We start from the raw sequence: 25,464 nt of genomic DNA on the forward strand, positions 1-25,464 counted from the left end.
TTTGCAAAAATGATCAATTATAAGGACTAAATTGAAATTTTGCGTATTGTGATGGATGATGATTTGATGGGCCGGGAGGGGCTGTGTGATATGATTGAACTGTGGATATATGGATTGTGAGTATAGAAGTGTGTTTTGAGCCATTTTGCGGGTTGGGTAGGTCCTAGGTATAGGGAGACTCTGCCGATTTTAAACACGACTTAGGACGTATTGGTCTTTTTCTTTGTTTGTATTGAGTCTTTTATATTAAAAATTGTAATGTAATTGTCAGGTGAGTCGGGACAGCCTTCTTCCTCCGTCCAGCCGCCTCAGTGACCATCGTCAAGTCTGTGAGTAAAATCTTAATTTTAATTGTAATTTCGATATTATTATATGTTCGAGATGCCCATGCATCACTTATATGCATATATTTATGTAGTTAAACTCTAGGCACGATTTATGTTGCATTGATAAGCGTTAAAGTGCCATGAATGTTGTTGCGGTAATTTGGAGCAGCGGTGTCGTGCGTTGGCGTGCGTGTGATGTGGTGTGGACTATGGATAGGACGGGTAGTCACGGCTTGAGTTCTTCGCTGGGACCCGATCCTTCGGGGGGGTAGTCACGGCTTGAGTTCTTCGCTGGGACCCCCGATTTGGTTATTAAGTGGAAGTCCGAGCTGAGTTCTTCACGGCACTGAGTTGGATTTAAGAGAGTCGTATAGGGGATCAGCTCCCATATATTATGATTGATGTTACAGGGTGCGTGAGTGCTCCAAATTACCTTTTTGATGTTATGATGTGAAAATGTTGTTGATGTTGCATTTCACTCTACATGGTGCATTAGTTCTAGATAGTTATAGAGATTATGGTTAAAATTGATATTTTACTCTCTGAGTCGAACGCTCACTCCTGTTCAAAAATTTTTACAGCCACGGAGGATATTTTTGAGGTTAACTCGCTTTCTCCTCGCAGTCAATTATTACTGCTTGTATAAACTTGTTAAATCTTAGAATTTCCGCATGTGTTAGAAATGTTTATTTGATTTGGGTCTGTAAACTAAATTATTATTTTGGGACCTGTAAACTTAATATGCTATGCATGTTTGATGGATTGGATGAGGGAGCTGAGCTCCCATTTATTATTAAGTTGATGAGTATGTGGAGGGTGAGCTGAGCTCCCCAATTGACTATATATTGTGTTTACAGGTCGGGTGAGTCGAAAACTCCCCGTTGGTAAGTCCATTTATGGCGGATGCATCCGTTTGTTTTCTTGAAATTGGGCCCAAATGGGCCTTAGAGTTGGGTTAATGAACAGTTAGGCTTACTACGGGCCTCGGGGGCTTTAGGCTGGCCCAGGTCCTAGTGCCGGTCCGGCCCATAGGTTGGGTCGTGACAAATAATATATATAATAATTTAAAATAAAAATATTTAATAAAAATAATTATTAAATTAACTATTAAATATAAAAATAATAACATCATCTTATTAATTACAATCAAATCATTCTGTTAATTTCTAAAAGTTAAAAATAATATTTTTTTATAAAAAATGATAATATATTTTTAATCACTGAATCAAGTCATGTTAAGCGTGATTAAGCCATTTCGATTGCGAACAAATAAGATATTTCCAAAACTCAGTCATATCCTTAAATCTATTTTATCTTATAAAATTCATCAATTAATTGTACTTTTAAGCAATAATACTGAATGAATTTCATATATTAAATTTCAAGCAAATCTTAATCTTTGAATTTATATTAGCGCCTGTTTGGCATTAAGTTTAAAAAATTTAAACTATTTTTTTAATAAAAATATTATTTAGATATTATTTAAAAAAATATTTAAAAAAATTATTTTATTATTTTACTGTTCTTATTACTAAAACTTATCAAATTTAATTTTAATTTATTTTTTAATACTCTCTAATTAATATAGTTAAAAAATAATTTTTTTTAATAACAATTTCAATAGTAATACCAAACAATATCATGTAAACAAAACATTTAAGGTTGAATATCTGAAGGTTGAATTAAACATTTGCGATATTTAGGCTGAGTTCAAGCTTAGTGGCACAAATAATATTGGGCTTCTGTCACCCAAAAAAGATCAGGCCAAGCTTCTGCTTGCCCTTAGTCTGGCCCATTTTTTTGGCCTTTATTGGTTCATAAATTGTAAAAATAAAAACGTGTGATAATTGGAATATTTATTCATCAGTTTCACAAATTTGGTGATAATATATTTTTGTTTTGGTTTACAAAAATGCTACACAGCTCAAATTGAGCTAGCTCAAAATGACATATTAGTAATTAAATTGAAATTTATTACCATTTTATTATTTTAATATATGAGCCATTTATGGTGACTTATGAGCCATTTAGCTCATTTATAAGCCACTTGACTATAAAATCTCTTCATTTAATATCCACTTACCAAACAACATTTTCCAATGTCAAATTAATATGCTAGCAGTTTTTGAAACTCTAAAAATTAATGCTATGGGAAATATACAAATTTAGAGATATTGTATACTATAAGTTATTACATATAATATATTTGTTATAAGATAAGATATATTAATTTTTAATGATAAGTTATACTATAAGTTATATTTATTTTTTTTAACTTGAAATATGATATAAATTTGATATATATTAATTGAAATGAAGTAAATAGCATTTAAAAAATGAAATTAAATATTATAACAATAAATATTGATATTAAAGTAAGTATCATATTAAAATTGGTTTGAAATTTGATAGTGGTGTTAGAGTGATAATGATGGCGGTGGTTGATTAGTGTAGGTAGGGTGACGGTCAAACTAGTTATATTTATATTTTTTCAGTATATAAAATATTAAAATATGATATAAATTTCACTATATATATTTTAAATCATATATACTCCATAAACACTCAAATCACCACGATTTACAATCACCACTATTATCGTTATTTAAATCATTTATTTACAAATTATATGAATATAGATAGATATAAATGTAAAAATAAATATTACTTGACATGATATACACTTTTAACAAATAAAATTTATATTTTCGAAAAAAATATTATATATATATATATACAAACACACACATTAGAGCTTGTATAATATATATACAAACACACACATTAGAGCTTGTATAATATATACATATTTCATGCAATAAAATGTTGAATGAGGGCAAGTAGCCTGATTGGCATAGAAGCATGCATCTCAGCGTGGTTCAAGATTTGAGTCCTCTCTATATTAGATATTATTTTTTTCCATTTATAAGCCCACCTAACACAATACGTTCTTTATATATGTATATATATTTTTTCGTTGATTTGAAAAGCGGATGAGGGCTAATAGCCCGATTGCACATGCTCCCAAGCATAAGGTAGAGGATTTAGGGTTCGAATTTTTCCTTTGCCCTTTTTTTTTATTTATGATTCTTTATAATTCTTTTCATTAAAAAATATAATATTAAACTATAATAATTGGAAGTATTTTTAAACCCTAATTAACACTTTTCCTTAAAATTATAATATAACAAATGTTTAGATTTAAAATTATAAGATATATATAAATCATTTACTTATATACATCTAGTTTTATAGTATTAACATCACTTCATTACTATTAGAATAATCACCTATACAACGATCAATAGTTAAATCAGCACCACCGCTATAATCACCACGTATACAATATTACCACCATTATTATCATTAGATCATTGTTTTTAATTTAAATATAGAGGGAGATAGTCAAAGATATTTAGAGAATGATAGAAATAAAATGAATTATAGATAGAGATATTAAGATTATCATATATATATAAAGATAAATAGAGGGAGAGAGAGATAAAGATGTGGAGAGAGATATATAGAAATGCATAAATCAATTTATGTTTTGATTTCAAAATCAACACATATATTGATTTATACATTTCTATATATCATATATATAAAGATAAATAGAGGAAGAGAGAGATAAAGATGTGGAGAGAAATATATAGAAATGCATAAATCAATATGTGTTGATTTATTGATTTATGCATTTCTATATATCTCTCTCCACATCTTTATCTCTCTCCCTCTATTTATTTTTATATATATGATAATCTTAATATATCTATCTATAACTCATTTTATTTCTATCATTCTCTAAATATATTTGACTATCTCCCTCTATATTTAAATTAAAAGCAATGATTTAATGATGATAATGGTAGTAATATTGTACATGTGGTGATTATAGCGGTGGTGCTGATTTAACTATTGATAGTTGTATATGTGACTATTCTAATAGTAGTGAAGTGTTGTTAATACTATAAAACTAGGTGTATATAAGTAAATGATTTATATATATATCTTATAATTTTAAATTTAAATATTTGTTATATTATAATTTTAAGGAAAAGTGTTAATTAGGGTTTAAAAATACTTCCAATTATTATAGTTTAATATTATATTTTTTAATGAAAAGAATTATAAAGAATAACAAAAGAGAAAAAAAAGGGACAAATGAAGGGATCGAATCCTAAACCCTCTATCTTATGCTTGGGAGCATGTGCCAATCGGACTATTAGCTCTCATCCGATAAATTTTTGTATACACACACACACACAAGAGTTATTTCAAAATCAACACATATTGATTTATACATTTCTATATATCTCTCTCCCTCTATTTATCTTTATATATATGATAATCTTAATATCTATGTCTATAGCTCTTTTTATTTTTATCATTCTCTAAATATCTTTAACTAGCTCCCTCTATATTTAAATTAAAAACTATAATTTAGTGATGATAATCGTGGTAATATTGTACACGTGGTGATTGTAGCAGTGATGTTGATTTAACGATTAATTGTTGTATATGTGATTATTCTAATAGTAGTGAAGTGGTGTTAATACTGTAAAACTAGGTATATATAAATAAATGATTTATATATATCTTATAATTTTAAATCTAAAAATTTGTTATATTATAATTTTAAGGAAAAATGTTAATTAGGATTTAAAAATACTTACAATCATCATAATTTAATATTATATTTTGGAATGAAAATAATTATAAAGAATCACAAAAGAAAAAAAAAAAGGACAAATGGAGGGATCGAACCCTAAAACCTCTATCTTATGCTTGGGAGCATGTGCCAATCGGACTATTAGCCCTCATCCACTTTATAAATCAATGAAAATAGATATATACATATATAAAGAATGTATTGTGTTAGATGCGCTTATAAATGACATTTGACATAAAGAGGGCTCGAACCCTAAACCATGCTGGAATGCTTACTTCTATGCCAATCGGGCTACTTACCCTCATTTAACATTTTATTGCATGAAATATATATATTATACAAGTTCTAATGTGTATATATATTATTTTTTTCAAAAATATAAATTTTATTTGTCAAAATTATATATCATGTCCAGTAATATTTATTTTTATATTTATATCTAATTATTCTCTGCAATCTAATTTATTATGCTAGCTCATCACTGCTGCATGTAGTAGCTCATATGTGCATGCATTAATGCAATAGACACACTTCTCGAATCATCAGTTCTTGAATGGTGTGCATGGCTGCAAGCAATAATAGCTTATTGCATGCACACTTTCCTTTGCATGAGCCATTAAATAAGCTACCTCACCAACTCCAAGCTTTGAAGTTATTTTTAAGCTGTTTCCTCTCTTTCTTTTAAGGGTATAATAGTAAAACTATATACATTAATATCATTTGAGTTAGCTCAAATTGAGCTATTTAGCAGTACTCTTTGGTTTATTTGTGTTATTTAACTAAAATATATTTGTAAATTTAAAGAACAGTGAGTAGATCTTCCAATTCAAAAGCATTGTCTTTTCTTTTTTCTTCTTACGCTAAATTAAGTACAATTACTAGGCCAGAATTGAATCTTTATGGTTTGCTGGTGCCTCGAGCAACTCCACCTTGTTAGTTGTTACTCACTGGCTACTGCATTTACTGTCAGTTCTAAACGTTTTTAATCTAACTTACAAATGTGTTATTTTCCTGCAATCCTTGATCATTTCAAAAGAAATTTCAATCCATACAGAAGTCATTAACCATGATGGGCTTCCAATCCCATGATTCTATTTTACTGTCAATTAATGTTTAATATAATTTTTTTTTTTATTTCTTCAAAAAGCATGTTATTGGTTCTTTTTCATGTACAAATGTCAAGATGTGAACTATGTATAAACTATGGGTTTTGATTATGATCACAATCATGCTATAAAAGTCACATTAAAAGAATGCAATTAGTTTATTAAACTAAGTTACATAGCTTAAAATATGGGGCAAATCATGCTTTTTGATTTAGTTATAGAGATTGCATATGGTGGCCGTATTTTCTTGAGACCAACACACCTTGTACTTGAAATATATATATATATATATATATATATTTATATATATATATATATTTTTTTTTTTTTGGGATTTCTACTTGAGATTTTGAGTAAGGAACAAACTGAAAAGTATCTTTAAACTTCATACTCTATTGAACTTATTTTATATATGTATATATATATATATATATATATATATATATATAGAGAGAGAGAGAGAGAGAGAGAGAGAGAGAGAGCTAGTGTATGTTTCAAAACTAGGCAATTTGATTGGCTTCATATGGAGGGGACCATACTATAATAAGTTTCTTTGTTCTAAAGGGTATTAAGACATGGAGAGCATCATGACTGACTTGTATAATATAATTCTAATTCTATGCCTCTGCAATTCAAATTCTTTACTACATGTTCTGTTGTGAACTTTGTGCTTTTCATGGGTTCTTCACTAGCTTAATGCTCATGAGTTGATATATGTGTTTTGTCCAGGAAAAGAATTGTGATCCATTAACCATTTTTAGACCAAATGACTTGGCCTGTGCATGGGAATGTTCCTTAGGAAGCTTGAATTTTATATTTGTACTAGGTCTAGGTGCGACTGTTACTCCACCATTAGAATTTAAACCAACCTTGGCATCTTTTGTTGCCCATTACTCATCCCAAAACCTCAATTAGAGTAGCAACTCCATTTTTGGGACCTTGAATGGACTCAGAACATCAAAATAGTTCACTCAAGTGCTCTTCATCACAAATGCTCCCAGACCCAAAGTGCACCAACCCTTTTTGTTTCTTTTGCTCCATGAATGAACCAGACCCATCTCTTAGAAGAGCCAAAATGGTCCAGTGTTTCAAAGAAATGGCTCTCAGAGATGACCAAGAACATGTCTTGGTCTTAAGTGGGCTCTGGAACATTGCCATGACTCAACCTGATGACCCTGAATTCCCATCTCTTGGCATCTTTGAGTGCATGGGGAAACTTATAGACAGAGGCATCAAAGATAAAGAATGGCTGCTTAGAGGCCAAAACATCTATATCCCGTACTATGCTGCTCATATCATTGGCTCCTATACCATGAACAAGGCTGAATTTGCAGAAAGTGCAGTTACCTTGGGAGTGGTTTTGCCTTTAATGGAGCTTCTTAGAGGTAAGATCACATGGGTAGAGCAAAGAGTTGCGATCCGAGCACTAGGTCACCTAGCTAGCCATGAAAGAACCTTTGAAGTCATTGCTGAGCGTGAAGAGGAGATCATAGAGCTGGCCATGGAGTTAGCTTGCAATTGCCTTAAAACAATTTATATAAAGTTTCTTGGTGTAAAGGATAGCAAGAGACTGAAGTACCACTGCGACCTGCTCACAAGAGGGCTTGGAGGGAGAGAGATAGAAAATAGAAAGGCAGAGGAATGGGCTAGCCAGTTACAGTGCTGGTCTCTGTATCTCTTAAACTGCTTTGCATGTAAAGGAAGATCTGTTAGTCTCATCTGCAAGAAACACTTCTTGAAGGATCTGTGTGGCATGTGGGGTGGCTTAGGGAACCGCACATCACCTGGTGGGATTGGACTCATAAGAAGTTTATGCAACACTAAAACTGGAAGAGAAAGTATAGCAAATGTGGAACAAGTGATATTGAGTCTCTGCAAAACTTCAAGGTCATCTGATGATTGGCAGTACATGGCCATAGATTCTCTTCTCTTACTGCTTAAAGACACAGACACCAGATATAAAGTCATAGACGTCGCCGCTTTGTTTCTGGCTGACTTGGTTGAGCTAAGAAGCTTAAATGAAAGAACCAAAATTGGAGAAGCAATCACACAGACACTATTACAAGATTACCACAAGATCAAATATGGAGGCTTGAGTTTGAAGAGCCAAAGTGCGGAGGAAGCATTAAAGGAGATATGGGAATTGAAGGTAGAAAGAAGAAAGAGAGAGCAGCTAATTTCTGAAAAAGAATTGAAGGAGAGAAAAGACTTGGCCCGCATATTAAAACAAGAAGGAAATAAGAAGTTCTGGTCTGGCTACACTGAAAAAGCTGTCACCAAGTACACAAAAGCTTTGGATTTGTGCCCACTAAAGATGAGAAAAGAAAGAATAGTTCTTTATAGTAACAGAGCTCAGGGTTTTTTGTTGCTTAGAAAACCAGAAGCAGCCATTAGTGACACCACAAGAGCTCTAAGCCTATCCAGTGCTGAGAGACCTCACAGTAAGAGCCTGTGGAGAAGATCACAGGCTTACGACATGAAAGGGATGGCTAAGGAGAGCTTGATGGATTGTTTAATGTTCGTCAATGGCCGCATGAAATCTGAACAAACCAAGCATGACAAGATCCCATACTACGCAGCTCAAATGATCAAAAAGCAAATGAATGCCACGTGGATTTTTGCAGGTATGAAGTCAAAGAACAAACTTGAAGAAAAAGCAAACAAATCCAATGGAGGCAATCATGGAGATCAAACAGAAAAAAGGTGTTCTCGGTTGATCCATACATATTTAAAACCCCCATTATTATTTCTGTTTAATATATAAATAAATACTTCATTGAATTAGTCCTTTTAGAGAAGCACTACATGTTTCATTGTGTTAGTGGCTGATTTTAGATTATGGAAGTTACAGCCACTACTGATTATAAAACATTAAGTTACTTTTTGCTTTTGCCAGGCATCCCCACTATTATTCCAGAAGAATAGTAGGCTGAAAAGCGGTGGGCGAAGCAAAGCAAGCCAGATAGGGCAAAACGTAGGAGAGAGGTCGCGGGAATCAGTGCTGACTTTGCACGTGTGAACAAGAGCTGCGACTGTCAGGATACTAAGGCCTTGTTTGGTTCAAAATTGTCTATTTCAAATGAAGTACTTCCTGAGAGGTTACTTATAAATAATTTATTTCATGAAAAGTATGATTTTAATGTGTTTAGTTAGTATGTTAAATTTTCGAAGTGAAATATATTAGTGAGAAGTAACGGTAAAAATAACATTAATATCCTTATTCTAAATAAAAGTATAATATTTAAAGAATAATAAAGTAGAAAGTAGTATAATTTATGCTAAAAAACTTAGGGATACTTAGGTTAAGAAACTTACTTCCTCTACATAAAAGAAGTGAGTTCAAAGTTGAATAAAATGGCAACTAAACAGGCTTAATTTTTATACTTTCTGTGACCTTTAAGTTCTCTAATTAAATTACCTCCAACCAAACAAGTCTTAAAATTTAAGGCAGTCTATAATGTATAATTTTATTATTATTATTTGTTAGCTTTCTTATTTTTGAGGGAGGTAGGTTATTAGCACTAGCAAAGCTCAACCCCCTATTTTCACTGGCCCCTGTTACAGATTACGACTGGTAATCTAATGACGATCAGAAAAGTTAAATCAAAATCTTTAATGATACCTAATCCAGATTTTACAAGTATCATATCGTACCTAACTCACTAATTGTACCATTTCAAAGGTAATTAACAATAAATTATTGATCAAATCCAACAATTTCCATAAAGTAAGATGGGACTTTATTGAAGAGTATTAATGGTGCCGCTAGAATGTAAGGCATATTTACACTAAAGGCGTTTTTAACACAACAAGCGATCTACTTGTAAAGGTAGCTGAGAAGAGAAGCCGTGCATTGGAATTGAAGGCAAAGCAGCCTCACATAGTCGTGTCTACTTCCAATTCCAGCTAAACCATGTTTGATAATGACTCCAACAACACACATTTGCTTTTAAGATAGTGTTTAGCGTTTTAACTTTAATCTATAGTAATGTAGTATTTATACTAGTGTTTAAAGCTTTCAAGGAAATGTTAAACATTAGCATTAGCATTTAGCATTAGTCAAACAGAATCCAAACCATGGATGTAAATGGTAGAGATAATACACAACCTCAGTAAAGTACATATCAAGCTAACAGAACACAATTATAATGCAATCATGACATATCCCCAATGAATCGTAAGATCAGAGCTCTTTATTTTTGATTTCTGGAAGGGGGTAAAAGCTTTGGAACTATATTATTCTCAACTCCTGTACAAGACATAATCATAATCATACAACAAACATGCCTGCTTACAAGACTGTTCAGTCAATGTGGATGCAAAGGTATCTTGTATGAATTGAACTGGTTCTCCATAGGTCCACCAGAACACTTGCACTACAGGAAAGACCAACTGCTTAAAACATGTTGCTTTCCTCACTGCACCGAGGTTGAATCTGCATCAGTTTTTGAGAAAAAAAAAAGGTTGAATTTGCATATATTTATTAGGATCATTCATTTGATCTGCATAGTGAATATTCTTTCATGCTACATCAGTTTCTCAGAGTATGAGAAACAAGTTTAAATAGCAATTGAAACTGACTCCTCATATTTATGCATGATGTGTCAGTATCACCATATGCCATGTTATTTAAAGCAGAAAGGAAGAGACATTACAGGAAGGGCCACTTTTATTGGTGTTATCAGTGTCAGATTCTCTAGTTTTTTTTTTTTTTTTTACTGGTTCATTTTTTCTTTTCAAACAAAAGGAAAATATTTTTACAAGTTCATTTTGAAAAGAAAGATTTTGATCTTCAAATGCCAAGGTAATAACCATAGGCATTTCACTTTCACAGGACAATCAAAAGACCCTTAATATATATTCATCAGCATACCAATGCAGCTAACTCACCTCTTTAAGTTCAAAGGAGTTCAATCATCATACGAGCTCAAACCAGCTACAACAGATCCTGTTGTTGCAAAAGTTGATGCTACATCTGGATAATCTTTCCAAGATGTTGTAACCTTGAGAGATGGATACAACCAACTCTTAATGGAATCCACAAAGTTGCTTGGATCAAAGTTCAAAATGGCTTCCCAATCCACTTGTACCCCATTTGGGATGTTCCCATCAAACTCCATATTAGCAGCAAGAAGTAATCCAAGCAAAACTATGAATCCAACAGCAGCAGAACCTCTAGACAGTGGCATAAAATTGTACCTGAAAAGTGATCCCATTTATTTATAGGGAGAACCATAAGTTTTCTAAGAACAAACCATTTCATGCATTTGAGGGTATTGTGATATACCAGTAATATGTCATCCTTAAAATTGCATCTCTAACATTTTCAAGTACATCAAGATCAGTGGACCCATAAATTTCACCGCAATAAGCATTGCACACAGCCTGTCAATCCAAATTTGATAATACTCTGTTAACAATAGCTAGAAAATAAAACAATATTCAACATCAGCAGAAAATCAATTAAAAAGCGAAGTCCTGAATACAACAGGACGAGTGAAAGACTTTAGAAGGAGAATTAAGGGCCAGTTGTTGAACATCATAAGAAGAAATTCTTGAGTAGACTTAGTTCATCATGAATTATAAATACCTACGAGACCTACATGTGAATCCCACCACTTGTTTCTATATAGTCCATTAAGAACTGAGTTTATCTTAGATTTCCCCATTATAAGGGTCAGCAAGGATTCAAGGAAGTACATGTGCTAATAGTAAAAGAGAGTAATAGAGGTACATGTTATCAGGTTGCTATTTCCTAGTTTTGTTGTGCATCCATGGATAAGGAATTCATCATTAATCACAAAATGGTAATACAATAAAGTCACCTCTATCAAACTTTATTATTGTATATCATGTTAAATGGTAAGAGATAAATAGAACCTAAATGGATTATTAAGAGACTTTTAGTACAGTAACATGGAAGTCTATACCATACAGACTACTCCTATGTCAAACCAGACACATTAAGTAATCACATTTGAAATACAAAATTATTCACTAGGCTAAACAGATTGCGTGCAAAAAGGTTCTCAAAGAGACAACAAAAACAGATGAACACCTCAATAGACACATACACAGCAGCTTTTTCTCCTTTATGAATGGTAATTCTTTTCTGTTGGTATTTTGCACTGATTTTAAACACAGCAAAAAATATTGTTTTGAATAATCGAAGATAAATATTCTGAAGAACCATTTTGGAAATGAAATTTCAACTCCATTAGCACATTAAAATAAAGTTTGGCTAACAAATATGGTCTAATTTCAGAAGTTGAGAACTTCACCAACTTACTTCCCATGCTGTTGCCATTTCTGCATCATACTCATCCCATCTAGAAGGCGTGCATGGTGTTCTAATAGCAAAGTCATATCCATGTTCACCCCTGAAATAATCATTATTTAGCCATTCAGGAAAGAAAAAGTTGCACAAGAATGTATATAATAAAGAAATAAAATAAAGAATAAGGGAAAAAGAAAAATGACAAACAATTAGGGAAAGCAAATTTGCACTTACATCTTCACTAGGGTAATCCTTGTCCCTTCAAGCCGCTTCCTGAAAGGAGCGTAAACAGCCAGGAATGATGTCATCATGAGAAACTTTATACACAATACATTCCATTTTATATTCACAATGCATTCCGTTTTATATTGAAAGGAAGATTACCCCTCCACTGCAGTACTGTTGCACCATGTAGCCAACCAGAAGTCCTCACCAACCACTTTGTAAAGATCAGAACAGGTTTTTGCATCCATAATCTGTATGTCCCATTATCAAAATTAGCCATATAGTTGAACCTTTTCTGATTAGAAATCATATGCCCAACAATGACAACTTGGAACACATTTGATCAACATTATCTTAAAGGAATAATAACAAACAACAAAACAACAACAAAAACTAAGCCTTAACCCCAAACTAGTTGGAATTGGCTATATGGATCCTTTTTCGCCAGTCAGCATATCAATAAAATATGGATCATATTTATTTCATGAACCACGAAACACTTATTATAATAGTAACAAAAAAGAGGAAAAACCAAATGCCTCAAATGTAGCAAACCATTAAACATAACTTTTTTTTAATTACTGTTTAGAAACAGATTGATCTCTTTCATTACTGATGTGACTCACCTAGAAAATTTTGCATAATCTACAATGCAAAAAATATCAGATTCTCCTATCTCAGAGCATCATGGCAAATCAACAGATTCTCCAAATCAAAACAGAGAATTTACAGAACAAGATACAAATCAAAAACAGAGAATTTATGTACTTACATCTTGTAATTTCTCATTTTTGGATATACCAATACTTTCATCAGCTTTGTTGTGCACATACATTTTATCTTTCATGATGGTCTTTGCAGCATTTAACGTTCTGCAGAATTAACGACTAATGAGCAGTTTAAAGCAACATTGATTCTAAAACAGAACCAAAATAGGCTGTCACCTTTCATAATTTGGGTAGTAACGAACAACTTTTGCTTGTCCGAGAATCAATGGTGTGTGAGACCCAAATCCAGATTTGAACTCTTCACTGAATTGCAAAGGTTCCAAATTCATGCAAAAAGAATAATTGGATAAAAGACTTGAGTCAGTTACAGATCATTCATTTGAAATCCCAAAAACATACAAATTCATCCAAGCACTGCCAATCAGAGATTATAGAGGCTAGATGGTGGCATAGAATTTGCAGGTTAAACAATATCAAGAGTTTGATAGGTCAAATCCAGGCCTAGACTGCTCAGTACGTAATTATTGACTACTCAGACAATGTTAGCTGAACTGATTGATTTAACTGCTAGTAGATGAATCATAAATATTGTAAGAATGACTTGGTGGTCTAACAAAGGGAAGAAAAATTGCATCCCTGACTTTACATGAATAACAAAATGACTAAAACTAAGGTAACTAAACAACAGAATTGACACTCTAAAGCAAATAATAAAAAAGTAAAGAGCATACTGAAAACTATTTATACTGTAACTATGTATGAATCTTGCATGTAGCAGATTGCAATGCCAACATGTCCTGCTCATTTTGATAGGAAAGAGTTAATAGCATGAAGCTGGTATACCTTGTTAACCCACACAACTGGGTCACAGCGTTCAGAAATCACAATTTGAGACACTTCAAAGCAAATAATAAATAACATGCTCCAAACTATATATACTGCAACTGTGTATGAATGTTGCATGCAACATATTTCAATGCTAACATGTTTTATTCATTTTGAAGGGTATGAGTTAATAGCTTTAAAGTGGGTATACCCTAACTTGTTAACCCACACAACTGGGTCACAGGGTTCAGAAATTTGTCTCCATCTGACAGCCAAGGAGTAAACATCTTGCCATGACATCATATAACGACCAGATGTTTTATCTTCTGCAACTCCATACAAAGTTGATGATTCTGAGGAACTGCTTGTACTACAACCAGCACCACCTCTATTCTGACTGGGCATGTTAATTCTTCTCCGAGCTTTCTTGCCATATTTTGACATGCTTCTATTAGAATGTTTCCACTCAGCTTGCAAAGAACGCCATGCTTTTGAAACCTTTTGTGCAATTTCAAAAGCAGCTAATCCTGCCATACGATGCTGAAACATAACAGAGGAGGAATTGTATTAATGTATACAAACTATAATGATAAAGCAAAATTAAGTTCACTTGTACACAGTTTATGAATCAAACTCAAGTGGGACTTAAACCCACCCAGCAGAATATCAACCAACAAGATAAACACCAGGCCAGTTCATTACAAACACAAGGATCAGGTGGTTAGAACATGATACACAATCTTGCTCTTGCTTCTAACATTCTACTAACACCATAAAATGACAACATGAGCTGAAAAAGTTAATAAATTTATATTGCTTCAGAAATTTTGTTCAGATGAAAATCAGATGACAACTTTAACTGACAAAGTTTATGACACTGTTATACGCTAACATATAAAGTGGATTATCTTATACACTACACTAATGTATAAATGCGGATAAGAACAGGAAATGTTCACATGAATGGGATCCCAAAACTGGTAATTGGCAATTTTCTTGAACTGTTTTTACTTGCTTTATAATAAGGTGATTTCATTTTTTAAAATCTTATCTCAAATGGATTTTAAGTATAAGATGTTAAATCTTTTGCTGGGCTATGCTTCTAAAGGACATTTTCTGCTAGGGAAGCAATTTGGGAGGTTATAGAAAATTGAAAGTGCCGAAAAGTGGGAAAATCATGGTCAGTAGATGCTTTCTTTTGCAAGAGATCTGCTGAATGAGCGAACCATTTCCTTATCTATTGCATTGCACATATGACATGCAGAGTAGAAAGTTGAGGGAACTAGCTTAAATGTTCATGGGAATTTCCTCAGTTGCTGCAAGACCAATAAAGGTTAAGTTAGGGTAGGGAATAGGAAATGCCTTCTCCATCCTCGAAGATAGTTGGTTTTTGTTTTTGCATTTTTGGCCTACATGTGAATCCACTGAAAAAGATTGAACCATTATCAAATGCATGAGGTGCAAACAAACGAGCTTAAGTATCTTTTGCACGTGCAGTTAATGAGGCCTTCCTATTAATATGACTGCCTGATAAAATTCAATTAACTTGCCAATGAAGGAGGCTTCAGAAATACATAAAGCCCACAGTAGTTTTAAAATCGTGTGTGTGTGTGTGTGTGTGTGTGTGTATAAATGAAAACAACAACAAACAAAATCCAACCTCATACTAAATGGTAAATTTTACCAGAGGCCAAATTATCCTTTGTTTCAAGTGACTAAATTTCAAATAATCAAGGCAGTATCTGTTTCTTGTTCAGAATCCAGATGAGGCAACAAAAGTAGATATGCAAGATAGCACTGGTCAGTCAGGTTCCATTTGAAAACCAAGTGAAAAAAATATAAAGACATAACAGCAAGCCTTGAATTGAGAACAGCGGAAAGTTAGCAAAAAACAAGAAAAATGAGTAGGATAGAGAGAGTATAGAGACTAATTTTTTGTTTTCCTCAAAATAATCACCTGACGCCTGTTGGGTAAAAAGCCAGGACAATCATATTGAATCTTCTTGCCAATTGAATCAGCAGCAACTAGAAGAGCAGTCTTCTGCTTTGTCATGGCAAAATCCTGCTTTCTCAGCTTGCCCCTTTTTAGAGAATCACGAAGAGGAGGTTGTCGGTAAACTTTTTCACACACATTCTTGGGGTGCAATCTTTTGCACCAGTACTCCTGCAAATTCCATTATGATGCACACATTATAAGTATGCAAGTGAAACATATGCCTGAAAATAAGTTCCTGAAGCATCATACTTCCATATAATCTTAAATAATAAAAGATTTAATATTTAAACATGTGATTATTTATGAAAGAAAAGTCTTTATAAGGTCATAGCTCAGCTCTTGCAAAATATTAAAGATGTTTAAGAATTCCCAAGCTGGAGCTTGAATAGATAATTCCCAATGCATGAGTGAAATTATGTAAAAGTATTTTTCAATATATTCCTCATTAATTATTACCTTGAAGAGGGCATCAATATCTCCGTCAATATCAAACCAACAAAACTCACTGTTAATTTTAGAAGCTGTATACAAAACCAGCTCCTTCTGCAAAAGATAGAAACAAAATTTAGATACCTTTCTATGAAAGCCAGGTCAGTCATATATCTTATTAAGCTCAAACAAGAATTGTTTTCTCATTGGTCAACCGCACTGTAAATCTATCAATTGCTAAGTGCCTAAGTGAAACTATTAATCTATTATATTACAACAAAGATTGGATAGCATTATCTTATTGACCTAATTGCATAAAAATCTCTGAATTTTGGCATTTTTTTTTAAATTCTATCAGGAACTCTTTTTTTTTTTTTTTTTTTAATTCAATGAAGGAACTTCTTATATTTTATGCAATCAGGCCCATCTTATTCAATACAGTTACCAACAATAAAGCACAACTCAGGCAGAAAATGTCTAAAAGCATGTTAAAAGTTTATATATCAATCTACATACAAATTTCTGTCAAAAATTTATATATCCATCTATGTACAGGTTACTAAGTAGTAAGTACCAACTCCTTTACGTACATGAACACCTAAAACAAGATATATGTTTGGAAAACAAGAGAAATATGCTGTAAATCTTCAAAAAATTTAAAATATTCTGGATCAAACCAAACCTGATAGAAAGCTAAGCATTGAAGCACAAACTTCTCCATTGAGTCTAGTTCCATATCTAGTGTCGCATCATAATCTTTCACCTGTGACCATCAAATACAAATAATGCAAACAGAAATGTGCGTGAAGTGCAACTAATAAATAAAACCAACAACAAAAATGATATTCATGAATAACTCATTACCGCCTCTCCATATTCTCCAATAGCATGATAGCAGGAAGCTCTTAAATACAAGCACTCAATGTTTGAGTTTTCAATACTCAAGCCAATAGATAAATCCTTGATAGCCTTCCTGCAATAGTAAACAGTTGACCAGTAATTTAGATATGTCAACCAGCTAATTAGGAAATAACATGCTGATGAAGAAGTAACATTATATAACAAATCGTAATCCAAAAAATAAAATTATATTACGAATAAAAAATGACAAACTGGGAAGTAAAATTTAAAATTTTCCTATTGCACAAAAATTATTTTAATTTCAACTGGACACATTAATAGTATATTGGGAAATTTATTGCAAGCAAATTCCAAAAAGGGGAAGATATTTCTGCCCATGCACTTGTCCCTTTTATTGGAAAAAGAGGCAGAAATTACACCTACAGAACCATTCTAGCACCCATATGCCTCAAGTGGATAAATTTTCCCTTCTTTATTTTTGTCCCCCATTTCTACAACTTATTCCTTTTGTCATCCATCTATTGTTTCTTTATACCTTAGGAATGATCTTCTCCAAACACTATATCACTCTTTCTTCCTCAACAAAGTTGATCCATAGCCAGAAAATAAGCATGTATTTGTGTGCATATTCATACTGTTGAGAATCAAGGGCCCATAGCATAGATCAACAAACAGGCGGGCCTCCACATTGAACTAGACTTGAAACTGGGTGAGCTCCCCATCACCAAAATGGCCAAAGGCATTTTGGTTTCTTGATTTCTTGTACACCACAGATGTGGGATTTGTTCCCACAAACCATAGTCCAATACTCCCCCTCAAGTACCAATAGGTTTGACTCAAACTTCACAAGAATAGTTGTCACTTGGCATTGCATTGGGTGGCCCATCTGAGTCTGGCACCTTTTGGCTCTACCCTAGCTCCTTTTGGCTAGCCCATGGGTCCACTTGATTCTGGCTCAACTTTTTGGCTCAGCTCATGGGTCTACCTCATTTAGGCACAGCCCACCATGCTTTCAGATCTAAAATCTATGCCTGTTGGGCCTCACCGCTTTGATGCCATGTTAAGAAATACAGGCCCATGTGATTGTCTAATCAACACCCGTGTAATTTGGACATAAGGCCAAGCTACGATTCTAACAACAATTTGCTATGTTTCATAATTTCAAATTAACCCCTTTTAAACTACTTAAACACAGTAATTATTATTTCCCATAGTCACTCTTTTTGACTTCTCCCAACACCACAAATATCCATATAACAACAACAACAACAACAACTAATCATGAATCCCAAACTAGTTGGGATTGGCTATATAAATCCTTGTTTTCACCATTCAGCTCTGTTAGACACCAAATTCACCATAAATGTCCATAAGACAATGAAAATAAAACACCAAAAAATGGTTAAAAAAAAAGGAACCATTCATAGAAAATCAAGAAATGGACTTGACATAAAATGATGGAAAAAACAGCAAGGGTACAAAATAGTCATCCAAATAGATCAACCATTTATAGAAAATAAACAATTTGATGGAACACACCTGTGCTCTCCCATCCCATGAAGCAGTAGCCCACGCATATGATAAGCTTTTGCAAACCTATTAAAAGCAGTAAGAATACTAATTCAAGTGGCAAGAGTGTACAACACAATTGCAATCAGATAACACAAATTCAGTATTACACATTCGGAGCAAGAATGAAATGGTGCAGGCCAACACCTATTACCTTATGTCAACTTGGAGAACTTTTTGAATGCATTCCAAAGCTTTTGTTGAGTTTGCCAAATCTTGGTAGAACTGCCAACAGTAACACATCACAGCACAGTAAGTAACTACTTCTTGGCAGAGGAAATTTGTCATACTGATAGAATAATGTGCATCTAATTGTTATAAAGGTGAAATTTGCTAAGCCATCAAGTGTTTGAACACCAATGTATGGCCATTACAACATGAAATACAAGTAAAAAGCTGAACCTACTCAGTGCATATTTGTTATACTGAAGTAGATTGAGAAAAGAAGCCAACAAATCATCAACATTTGAGGAAAAAAAAATTCTTTATGATAATACGTTCATTATAACTTTAATCCATTGATATAAATAGGATTATAACAACAATAATACGAATAAATCATGGTTTTCCCATTGAAGAGATCAGTTAAAATGTTTGAAAAATTACCTGGGTTAGATGAGCCCATCCCTCAAGGAAACTCTGATCAAGTTGGATAGATTTCAAATGTGCCTCCTCAGCCTTTTTATACTCACCAATTGAAGATAATGCCAAACCCTATTAATTAAACACCCAGTCCAAGTATATGTGTATAAACATCAACGGCAATCTAAAATGCATAATTAAAAAAATAAAATCTAGAATGAGTAGAGTATTGGACATTCAGTACTGACTAAATATGTGTAGGCAGACTTGTTATCCTTATCAAGCTTCACACATGCAGATAAATCTTCAACGGCAGCATCAAAATCCTTAAACTTGAAATTAACAATTCCTGCATAATTAAAAAACTTGAAATTAACAATTCCCGCATAATTAAAAATTCTATTGGTCACTTGTTTGCCATTGCCAAAGGGCAGCCATAGCATTATCTAAGTGCATAACAAAATTTTATTGTTGCAACAAGTATAATGACTAAATCATGCAACACACATCACCAAGCTGTGCTAGAATAAAACTTGTCAATATCAAGAAGATAAAACTAAAATCTAAGTACATTACAATATTTAACATGAAAACTTCCACAACCTTTCACACCAAGAAACTACAAAGATGCAGATAACCATCAGCAACAAAATTTTCCAATATAATCCCCATTCCCCAGAAAGAAGTGTTTCTTACATGGTTAGATAATTAAACAGAATAAGAGACATATGAATCAGAAATGCATGGCATTTTCCCTATCAGATCAGGAAATTTGATTAAATATTTAAACAAAATGAAAAAGCTAGAATCTAGATTTAAGAAAGTTACCCCTTTCATGTAATATATCTGCTGAGTTTGGTTCAAATTCCAATGCCTTAGTCAAATCTTGAATGGCCTGCTACAAAGAGGCAACATAAATTATCACAAAAGCAAATTAGTGTTGGTGGCATCACATGAATTAAGAACTGACAGTCAGTCCATGAAATAAAAAAGAAAGAAAAAGGAAATAACTGGAAGAAACAGGTAACAAAATACTAAAACATTCAGTTGCATATTCATGAATGCAAACATAGACGCACGTGGGATATGCTTTGCAGCATGTTTGATGCCTTCTTTCCCCAAAAAATATAAAATTTAACAAAATATCAGTTTTTGTATATGAAAAGAAAGGTAAAACATGCAGGAAGAAAATAAAGCACTTTTCCTGATATAGTCAAGTACAATGTATAATTTCATAATTTGGATAATAAAGACTCCAATATTTAACGAATAGTTCAAAAGATTCTCACCTGTACAGATTCCCCTAAGGCAGCTCGGGCCTGCCCTCTTCGCTTCCACGCCTCACCAGCTAATGGATTTGCTTCAATAGCCTAAGAAATTAATCATGTAAGCACTAATAAGTAGAAACCGATATCTTTTCTTATGTGTCTAACTGTCCATGACATTGAATATATAAATACCTTTGAAAAATCAGCAATAGCAGATTCTAGTTCTCTTTGGAAGGCAAATGCTGTTCCTCTACCTATTAATGCCTCTGGATAAGTGGGATCTTCCCTTAATATCTGCATAAGAAACATTTAAAAAAAAAGTTTTAACAAATGGAACTGGAACAAGATCCCAACCCCAAACTTTTGATGTACCAACAATCCAAAACATGCCCCAAATAAAATAAAGAACAGGAAGACGCATTCCCGCAAGATAGAAAACAGTCAAAATGCTACATTTGCAGTATGTACAACAATTTACCTGGTCAAAGACAGATATGGCAGAAGCATATTTCCCTTCATTAACCTGCAAGAGGACAGTTTATGGTTTCAAACAAAATGCAAGTCTTAAAACTAGGACACTATAACAACAAGAATAGTGCTTGTTAGCAAAATCTAACAAGCAAGGGTCACACATACCTGTGCTATACCCCTTGACAGTCGAAAATCTACAGTTATTGACTTGGCCTTTGAAATCCTAGTTACACAAAACTTTTTATTTCTCTTGGCTTCATCACCTGCTTCATTAGGCATCTCAGTTTTATTACTGGATTTACTGCAAATTTCACTTGTATCACCCGAGTTGCTAGATGTCACAGATAATTTACTTGACAGATCTGATGTTTTGATTAAATTGTTACAAGATTCAGAATCACAACTTAGTTTATCAAGTTTATGAGATCCATTCATCAAGCTATCATCCTTTTCGTACCCTTCAGCTTTTTCACTTAAGTCATTTTGAATGCCAAAATTATCCCGAGAATTGCAGCAGATCTCAGATGCATCTCTTGATTCAGTGCATAATTTGGGTTTGTCACCTAATTTTTTGTGATTCGTATAATTTTCATCTGATTTTCCATTGATGCAAGGTCCTGTTTCAGCTACAGGCAAAGGTGACTTCCCTCCAGTTTTTTCTCTGCTCCCGTTGAGCCCTTCAGAATTATTTCCAAACTTGCTGCTGATATCAGATGCATCCCCAGACTCACAGCATGAACTGGAAAGATCACTCGATTTATTTTGGTTCTTAGAGGTTTCACTTGATCCGCTTTCATTATTAGGTCCAGATTCAGTTAGATTCATAGATGAACTAGATTCCGTCACATGGTTTTCACGACCATTATTTTTGTCTTGTTTTGCAAACTTAATAAGCTCTTCGAGTTCCAGAAATTGTTTCAGATCAGCAGACTGACGCAAAGCATGTTCATAGCCTTGTTCCCACACCAGAAGAGCATCATCTTTCCTTCCCAAAGATGAAAATGCACGACCTATATTACAAAAATCACAAAGCTAAGATCAGGAGAAAACCCACAAGCCCCAAATCTGAGACCAATTCACTCTGCAGCTCACTTTGACCTAAACAAGAGCAATTTATATCCTCACTATAGTAACATACATTTAAGAGCATAAGGCAAGACAATCTAACTTGATTGTCAGCTACAGGGATCAGAAGATAGAGCTAAAGAACTTCCTAGGCAACGAGGTACAAATAATACTATAGTTTTCTTGTTGAAACATATAATAAAGTTTGTGACCACAGCCAAAAGTACTAAGCCATTTTTCAATGTTTAAGATGCACAGGAAAATGGCTAAACCCAGTAATACTAATAGGCTCCTAAAATTGAATGCCTCAAATATTTGATTTGGTACTATTAATTCTTAATTTAATTGAAAGCAACATATTATTGGATAAACAGCAAACAGAAGTCTGGATCAGTTTAAAATCCCTTGAACTTTATGAGTTTTAGCTATTGTAGTGTCCCATTCCAACCTGATTATGCATTCTATTGAGCCTTTGAAGTATTCAATTTTCTCATACTAGATATTAATATAATAGTATCAAATACAGCATCACCTAAATACAGGCAATTTGTAAGGCAACCAATAGCAAAGTTTAAGGGACCAAGACAGAACTATAAGTTTTCAACAAGATGAATCCGAAAATATATACCAACTAAGGAAGAGGAGGAAAAGGAAAAACACAAACATGCACTTTGACTGAGGAAATGGAAAAGGAACTGCTCTTTTGTATTCCCAGTTACAGGAAAAAGGATGTTGGCTACACTCAAATCTTTTACTCACTAATACTTCGATCATACAATATAACTGATCCAATATGTAACTATTAGGCTCATTGCAACAGCAGTGTATCATAGAGATGTCACAGAAATAGCTATTTATGCAAGTCTAACACCTCCTTTCAAAGTTCAATCAGCATCCCAGTGTTCAGTACGTACGCTAATTATCTAAATTGAAACAAAGGACACAACTGAATTGCCTCAAGAATCTTCAATTCAAAGTCAAATAAACAGAATTATAGGTCAAATTTCACACAGAGATAAAAGAGGTGGACATAGTGAAATACCTTTAATGATATAAGCTTGAAGAAGAGTGGGATCAAGCTGAAGAGCTCTGTCACAGTCCTTAATCACATGCTTGTGAAGCTCCAATTGACTGTAACAAAATGCTCTATTGCTGCAACCAAATAACAAAAAACAAGAAAAGAAGTTCGCATTAGCAAAAATCAATCTATCCCCATGAAATAATAAGATCAAAGAAGCTAAAATTGATAAATAAAACAAATGTATAGACCAGATGTCTTGAATAGTGCAGGACTTAGCGAGGAGCGAATCTAGGACACGAATAGCTTTGGACCAATCTCGGGAGCTACAGAGCTTAGCGAGCTCGATTCGCTCGGAGATCGAAGAGCCCATATACACTCAGTCACGATAGTGGGTTTTTATCTTTCTGGTCTAGACGGTTTTAGCGAAGGTTGAGAGAGGGCGGGCATAGAAAGGGAAACCAAAAAACGGAGTGATAGAGGTGAGTGAAAGGTAGAAATGGGGTGGAAGGAGAGGCGGACCAGATGGGGTGGTGGGGAAATCGAGCGTGGAGAAGGGGTTGCACTTGCGATTACACGTGTGAACAAGCTTAAATTTCATTGGTTAATCACTTTTCTTCAATTTTCACCAGCATTTTATATTTTTTTTAATTTTCAAATTAAAAAAAAAAAACATTTTTTATGATTTATAGGCTGCGGAAAAACAGCTACCCGCGGTAATTTCTTGGAATTTAAGGCTATGGAATTTGCAATGCACAGTAAATTATTATAAAAAAAAAAGAAAAAAATTATAGAATATAAAGGAGAAAGAAGGAAAATTTTAACATTTGAGAGATAATAATCGAAATTAAATATGAATAACGGCTAATTTTAATAATTATTATTGTTTTGGTTGAAATATAAATAATTTGAAAATGATTATTTTACCGATAAATTTCAATATATATATTTAGGAAAATTAAAAAATAAAGTCAAAGTGCCCAATATTTGATAAAAAAAAATTTTTAAATTAATTTTTTAAAATTAATAATTGTTATAAATTATGACGATTAATATTTTGGAAATTATTAAAATGGTTTAACCGAAGGGATGGTGTTCAAATAGACAAATAAGCAGCATAATTTTCTATATTTATACAACTCTCAACATTACACCGATGATCGATGTAGATCTTAACAAGCATTGATTGATTGCTCTGTTGCCACATGATTCTAATGCAAATAGATATTCTTCCTGAAGATGCAAGCAAAGTAGAATGAAGGATTCTTTGCCAAAGAATGGAGAAAAGAAGAGACTAATAATGAAGTTTGGTTAATAAAAAGATAATAATAAATATTATTATTTACGAATTAATTTTTTGTTTTAAAAATTACATTAATTAGTCTATGTAAAATAGTCATTCCATCTGATTTTTAAATATACTAAAACATATTTCAATCATTCAAGTGAGTCAAAAAATATATTACTTAATTTTAAATTTTTATAATTATGTAATTTTTTGTAAATATAATCTAAAATTATGTATTTTTAATTAGTTTATAAGTTTATTCCTTCATATATATATATATATATATATTCTTCTTTCATACACAACTCAAGCAACACTAAGCAATTATAAAATATTTGAATGGCAAGGGAGCTCCTCCCTTAACCTGGGTGTGGGTTACACCCTGCCCCTTATAGGATGGATTGTAAATAGGTTGCTGTGATTTTGGTCTTAGGTCTGTTGTTCATAGCGAGAGTTTCCCTTGACCTGTTTTAGCTTTGTGTTAGTTTTCTTGTGTTTTGGTAGTAGTGGTGTATTTGCTTTTGTAGGGAGATTGCTCCAAATGTTGTGGTAAAGAGAGAAGCATACCTCGAGAATTAAATAGTTAATTGAGTGAGTGTTATCCTCTCCGCTATATGAAAATAGAGGCCATATAGCTCTACCTTCTTTTTATTTTTTGCTCCCTTCAAGTTTTGTATCTAAGGGCTTTTGGCACTGCCTTGCGGGTATGGGTGATTCTAGGTTGGTGTTCTCTCTATACTTGTTTGGTTTGAACATTG

At 33.1% G+C, this 25,464-nt stretch overlaps 3 protein-coding genes across 6 annotated transcripts in view; 1 reads left to right on the forward strand and 2 right to left on the reverse strand.

Moving 5' to 3' along the window:
• LOC110647737 (lysine-rich arabinogalactan protein 18) overlaps positions 1-25,464 on the reverse strand; it is a 64,720-nt gene that overhangs the window by 17,755 nt on the left and 21,501 nt on the right. The gene's annotated exons all lie outside the window — the stretch shown is intronic.
• LOC110647735 (uncharacterized) lies at positions 6,613-9,252 on the forward strand. The gene is made up of 2 exons (XM_021801692.2): positions 6,613-8,807; positions 9,001-9,252. Exons 1-2 carry the CDS (start codon positions 7,048-7,050, stop codon positions 9,035-9,037), a joined length of 1,797 nt encoding a protein of 598 aa, XP_021657384.1. The 5' UTR covers positions 6,613-7,047; the 3' UTR covers positions 9,038-9,252.
• On the reverse strand, positions 10,276-23,975 carry LOC110647736 (suppressor of RPS4-RLD 1). 4 transcript variants are annotated; one of them, XM_058150208.1, is made up of 24 exons: positions 23,670-23,973; positions 23,443-23,552; positions 21,501-22,345; positions 21,343-21,387; positions 21,057-21,158; positions 20,886-20,966; positions 20,425-20,491; positions 19,845-19,945; positions 19,621-19,728; positions 19,169-19,239; positions 18,985-19,041; positions 17,449-17,557; positions 17,267-17,347; positions 16,612-16,698; positions 16,117-16,323; positions 14,371-14,699; positions 13,551-13,637; positions 13,379-13,478; positions 12,766-12,857; positions 12,616-12,654; positions 12,394-12,484; positions 11,392-11,489; positions 10,995-11,303; positions 10,276-10,539 (listed from the first exon to the last, which is right to left on the reverse strand). In XM_058150208.1, the coding sequence occupies exons 1-23, from the start codon at positions 23,789-23,791 to the stop codon at positions 11,015-11,017; spliced, it is 3,318 nt and encodes a 1,105-aa protein (XP_058006191.1). In that variant the 5' UTR covers positions 23,792-23,973; the 3' UTR covers positions 10,276-10,539; positions 10,995-11,014. The 4 variants fall into 4 exon arrangements, with proteins under 4 accessions (XP_058006191.1, XP_058006190.1, XP_058006189.1 ...); XM_058150207.1 differs by having other exon boundaries at positions 10,276-10,522; positions 20,425-20,494; XM_058150206.1 differs by having other exon boundaries at positions 20,425-20,494.

The sequence above is a fragment of the Hevea brasiliensis genome, chromosome 7, assembly GCF_030052815.1.
Source record: "Hevea brasiliensis isolate MT/VB/25A 57/8 chromosome 7, ASM3005281v1, whole genome shotgun sequence".
NCBI classification, from domain to species: domain Eukaryota; kingdom Viridiplantae; phylum Streptophyta; class Magnoliopsida; order Malpighiales; family Euphorbiaceae; genus Hevea; species Hevea brasiliensis.

Coding starts and splice junctions, on each gene's coding strand:
- LOC110647735 (XM_021801692.2), top strand. CDS start 7,048: ATGGACTCAGAACATCAAAATAGTTCACTCAAGTGCTCTTCATCACAA. Junction 8,808..9,000: donor GGAGATCAAACAGAAAAAAG/GTGTTCTCGGTT, acceptor TGCTTTTGCCAG/GCATCCCCACTATTATTCCA.
- LOC110647736 (XM_058150207.1), bottom strand. CDS start 23,791: ATGGGCTCTTCGATCTCCGAGCGAATCGAGCTCGCTAAGCTCTGTAGC. Junction 17,348..17,448: donor TTGGAGAATATGGAGAGGCG/GTAATGAGTTAT, acceptor TGATGGTCACAG/GTGAAAGATTATGATGCGAC. Junction 12,485..12,615: donor AGGATTACCCTAGTGAAGAT/GTAAGTGCAAAT, acceptor TGATTATTTCAG/GGGTGAACATGGATATGACT.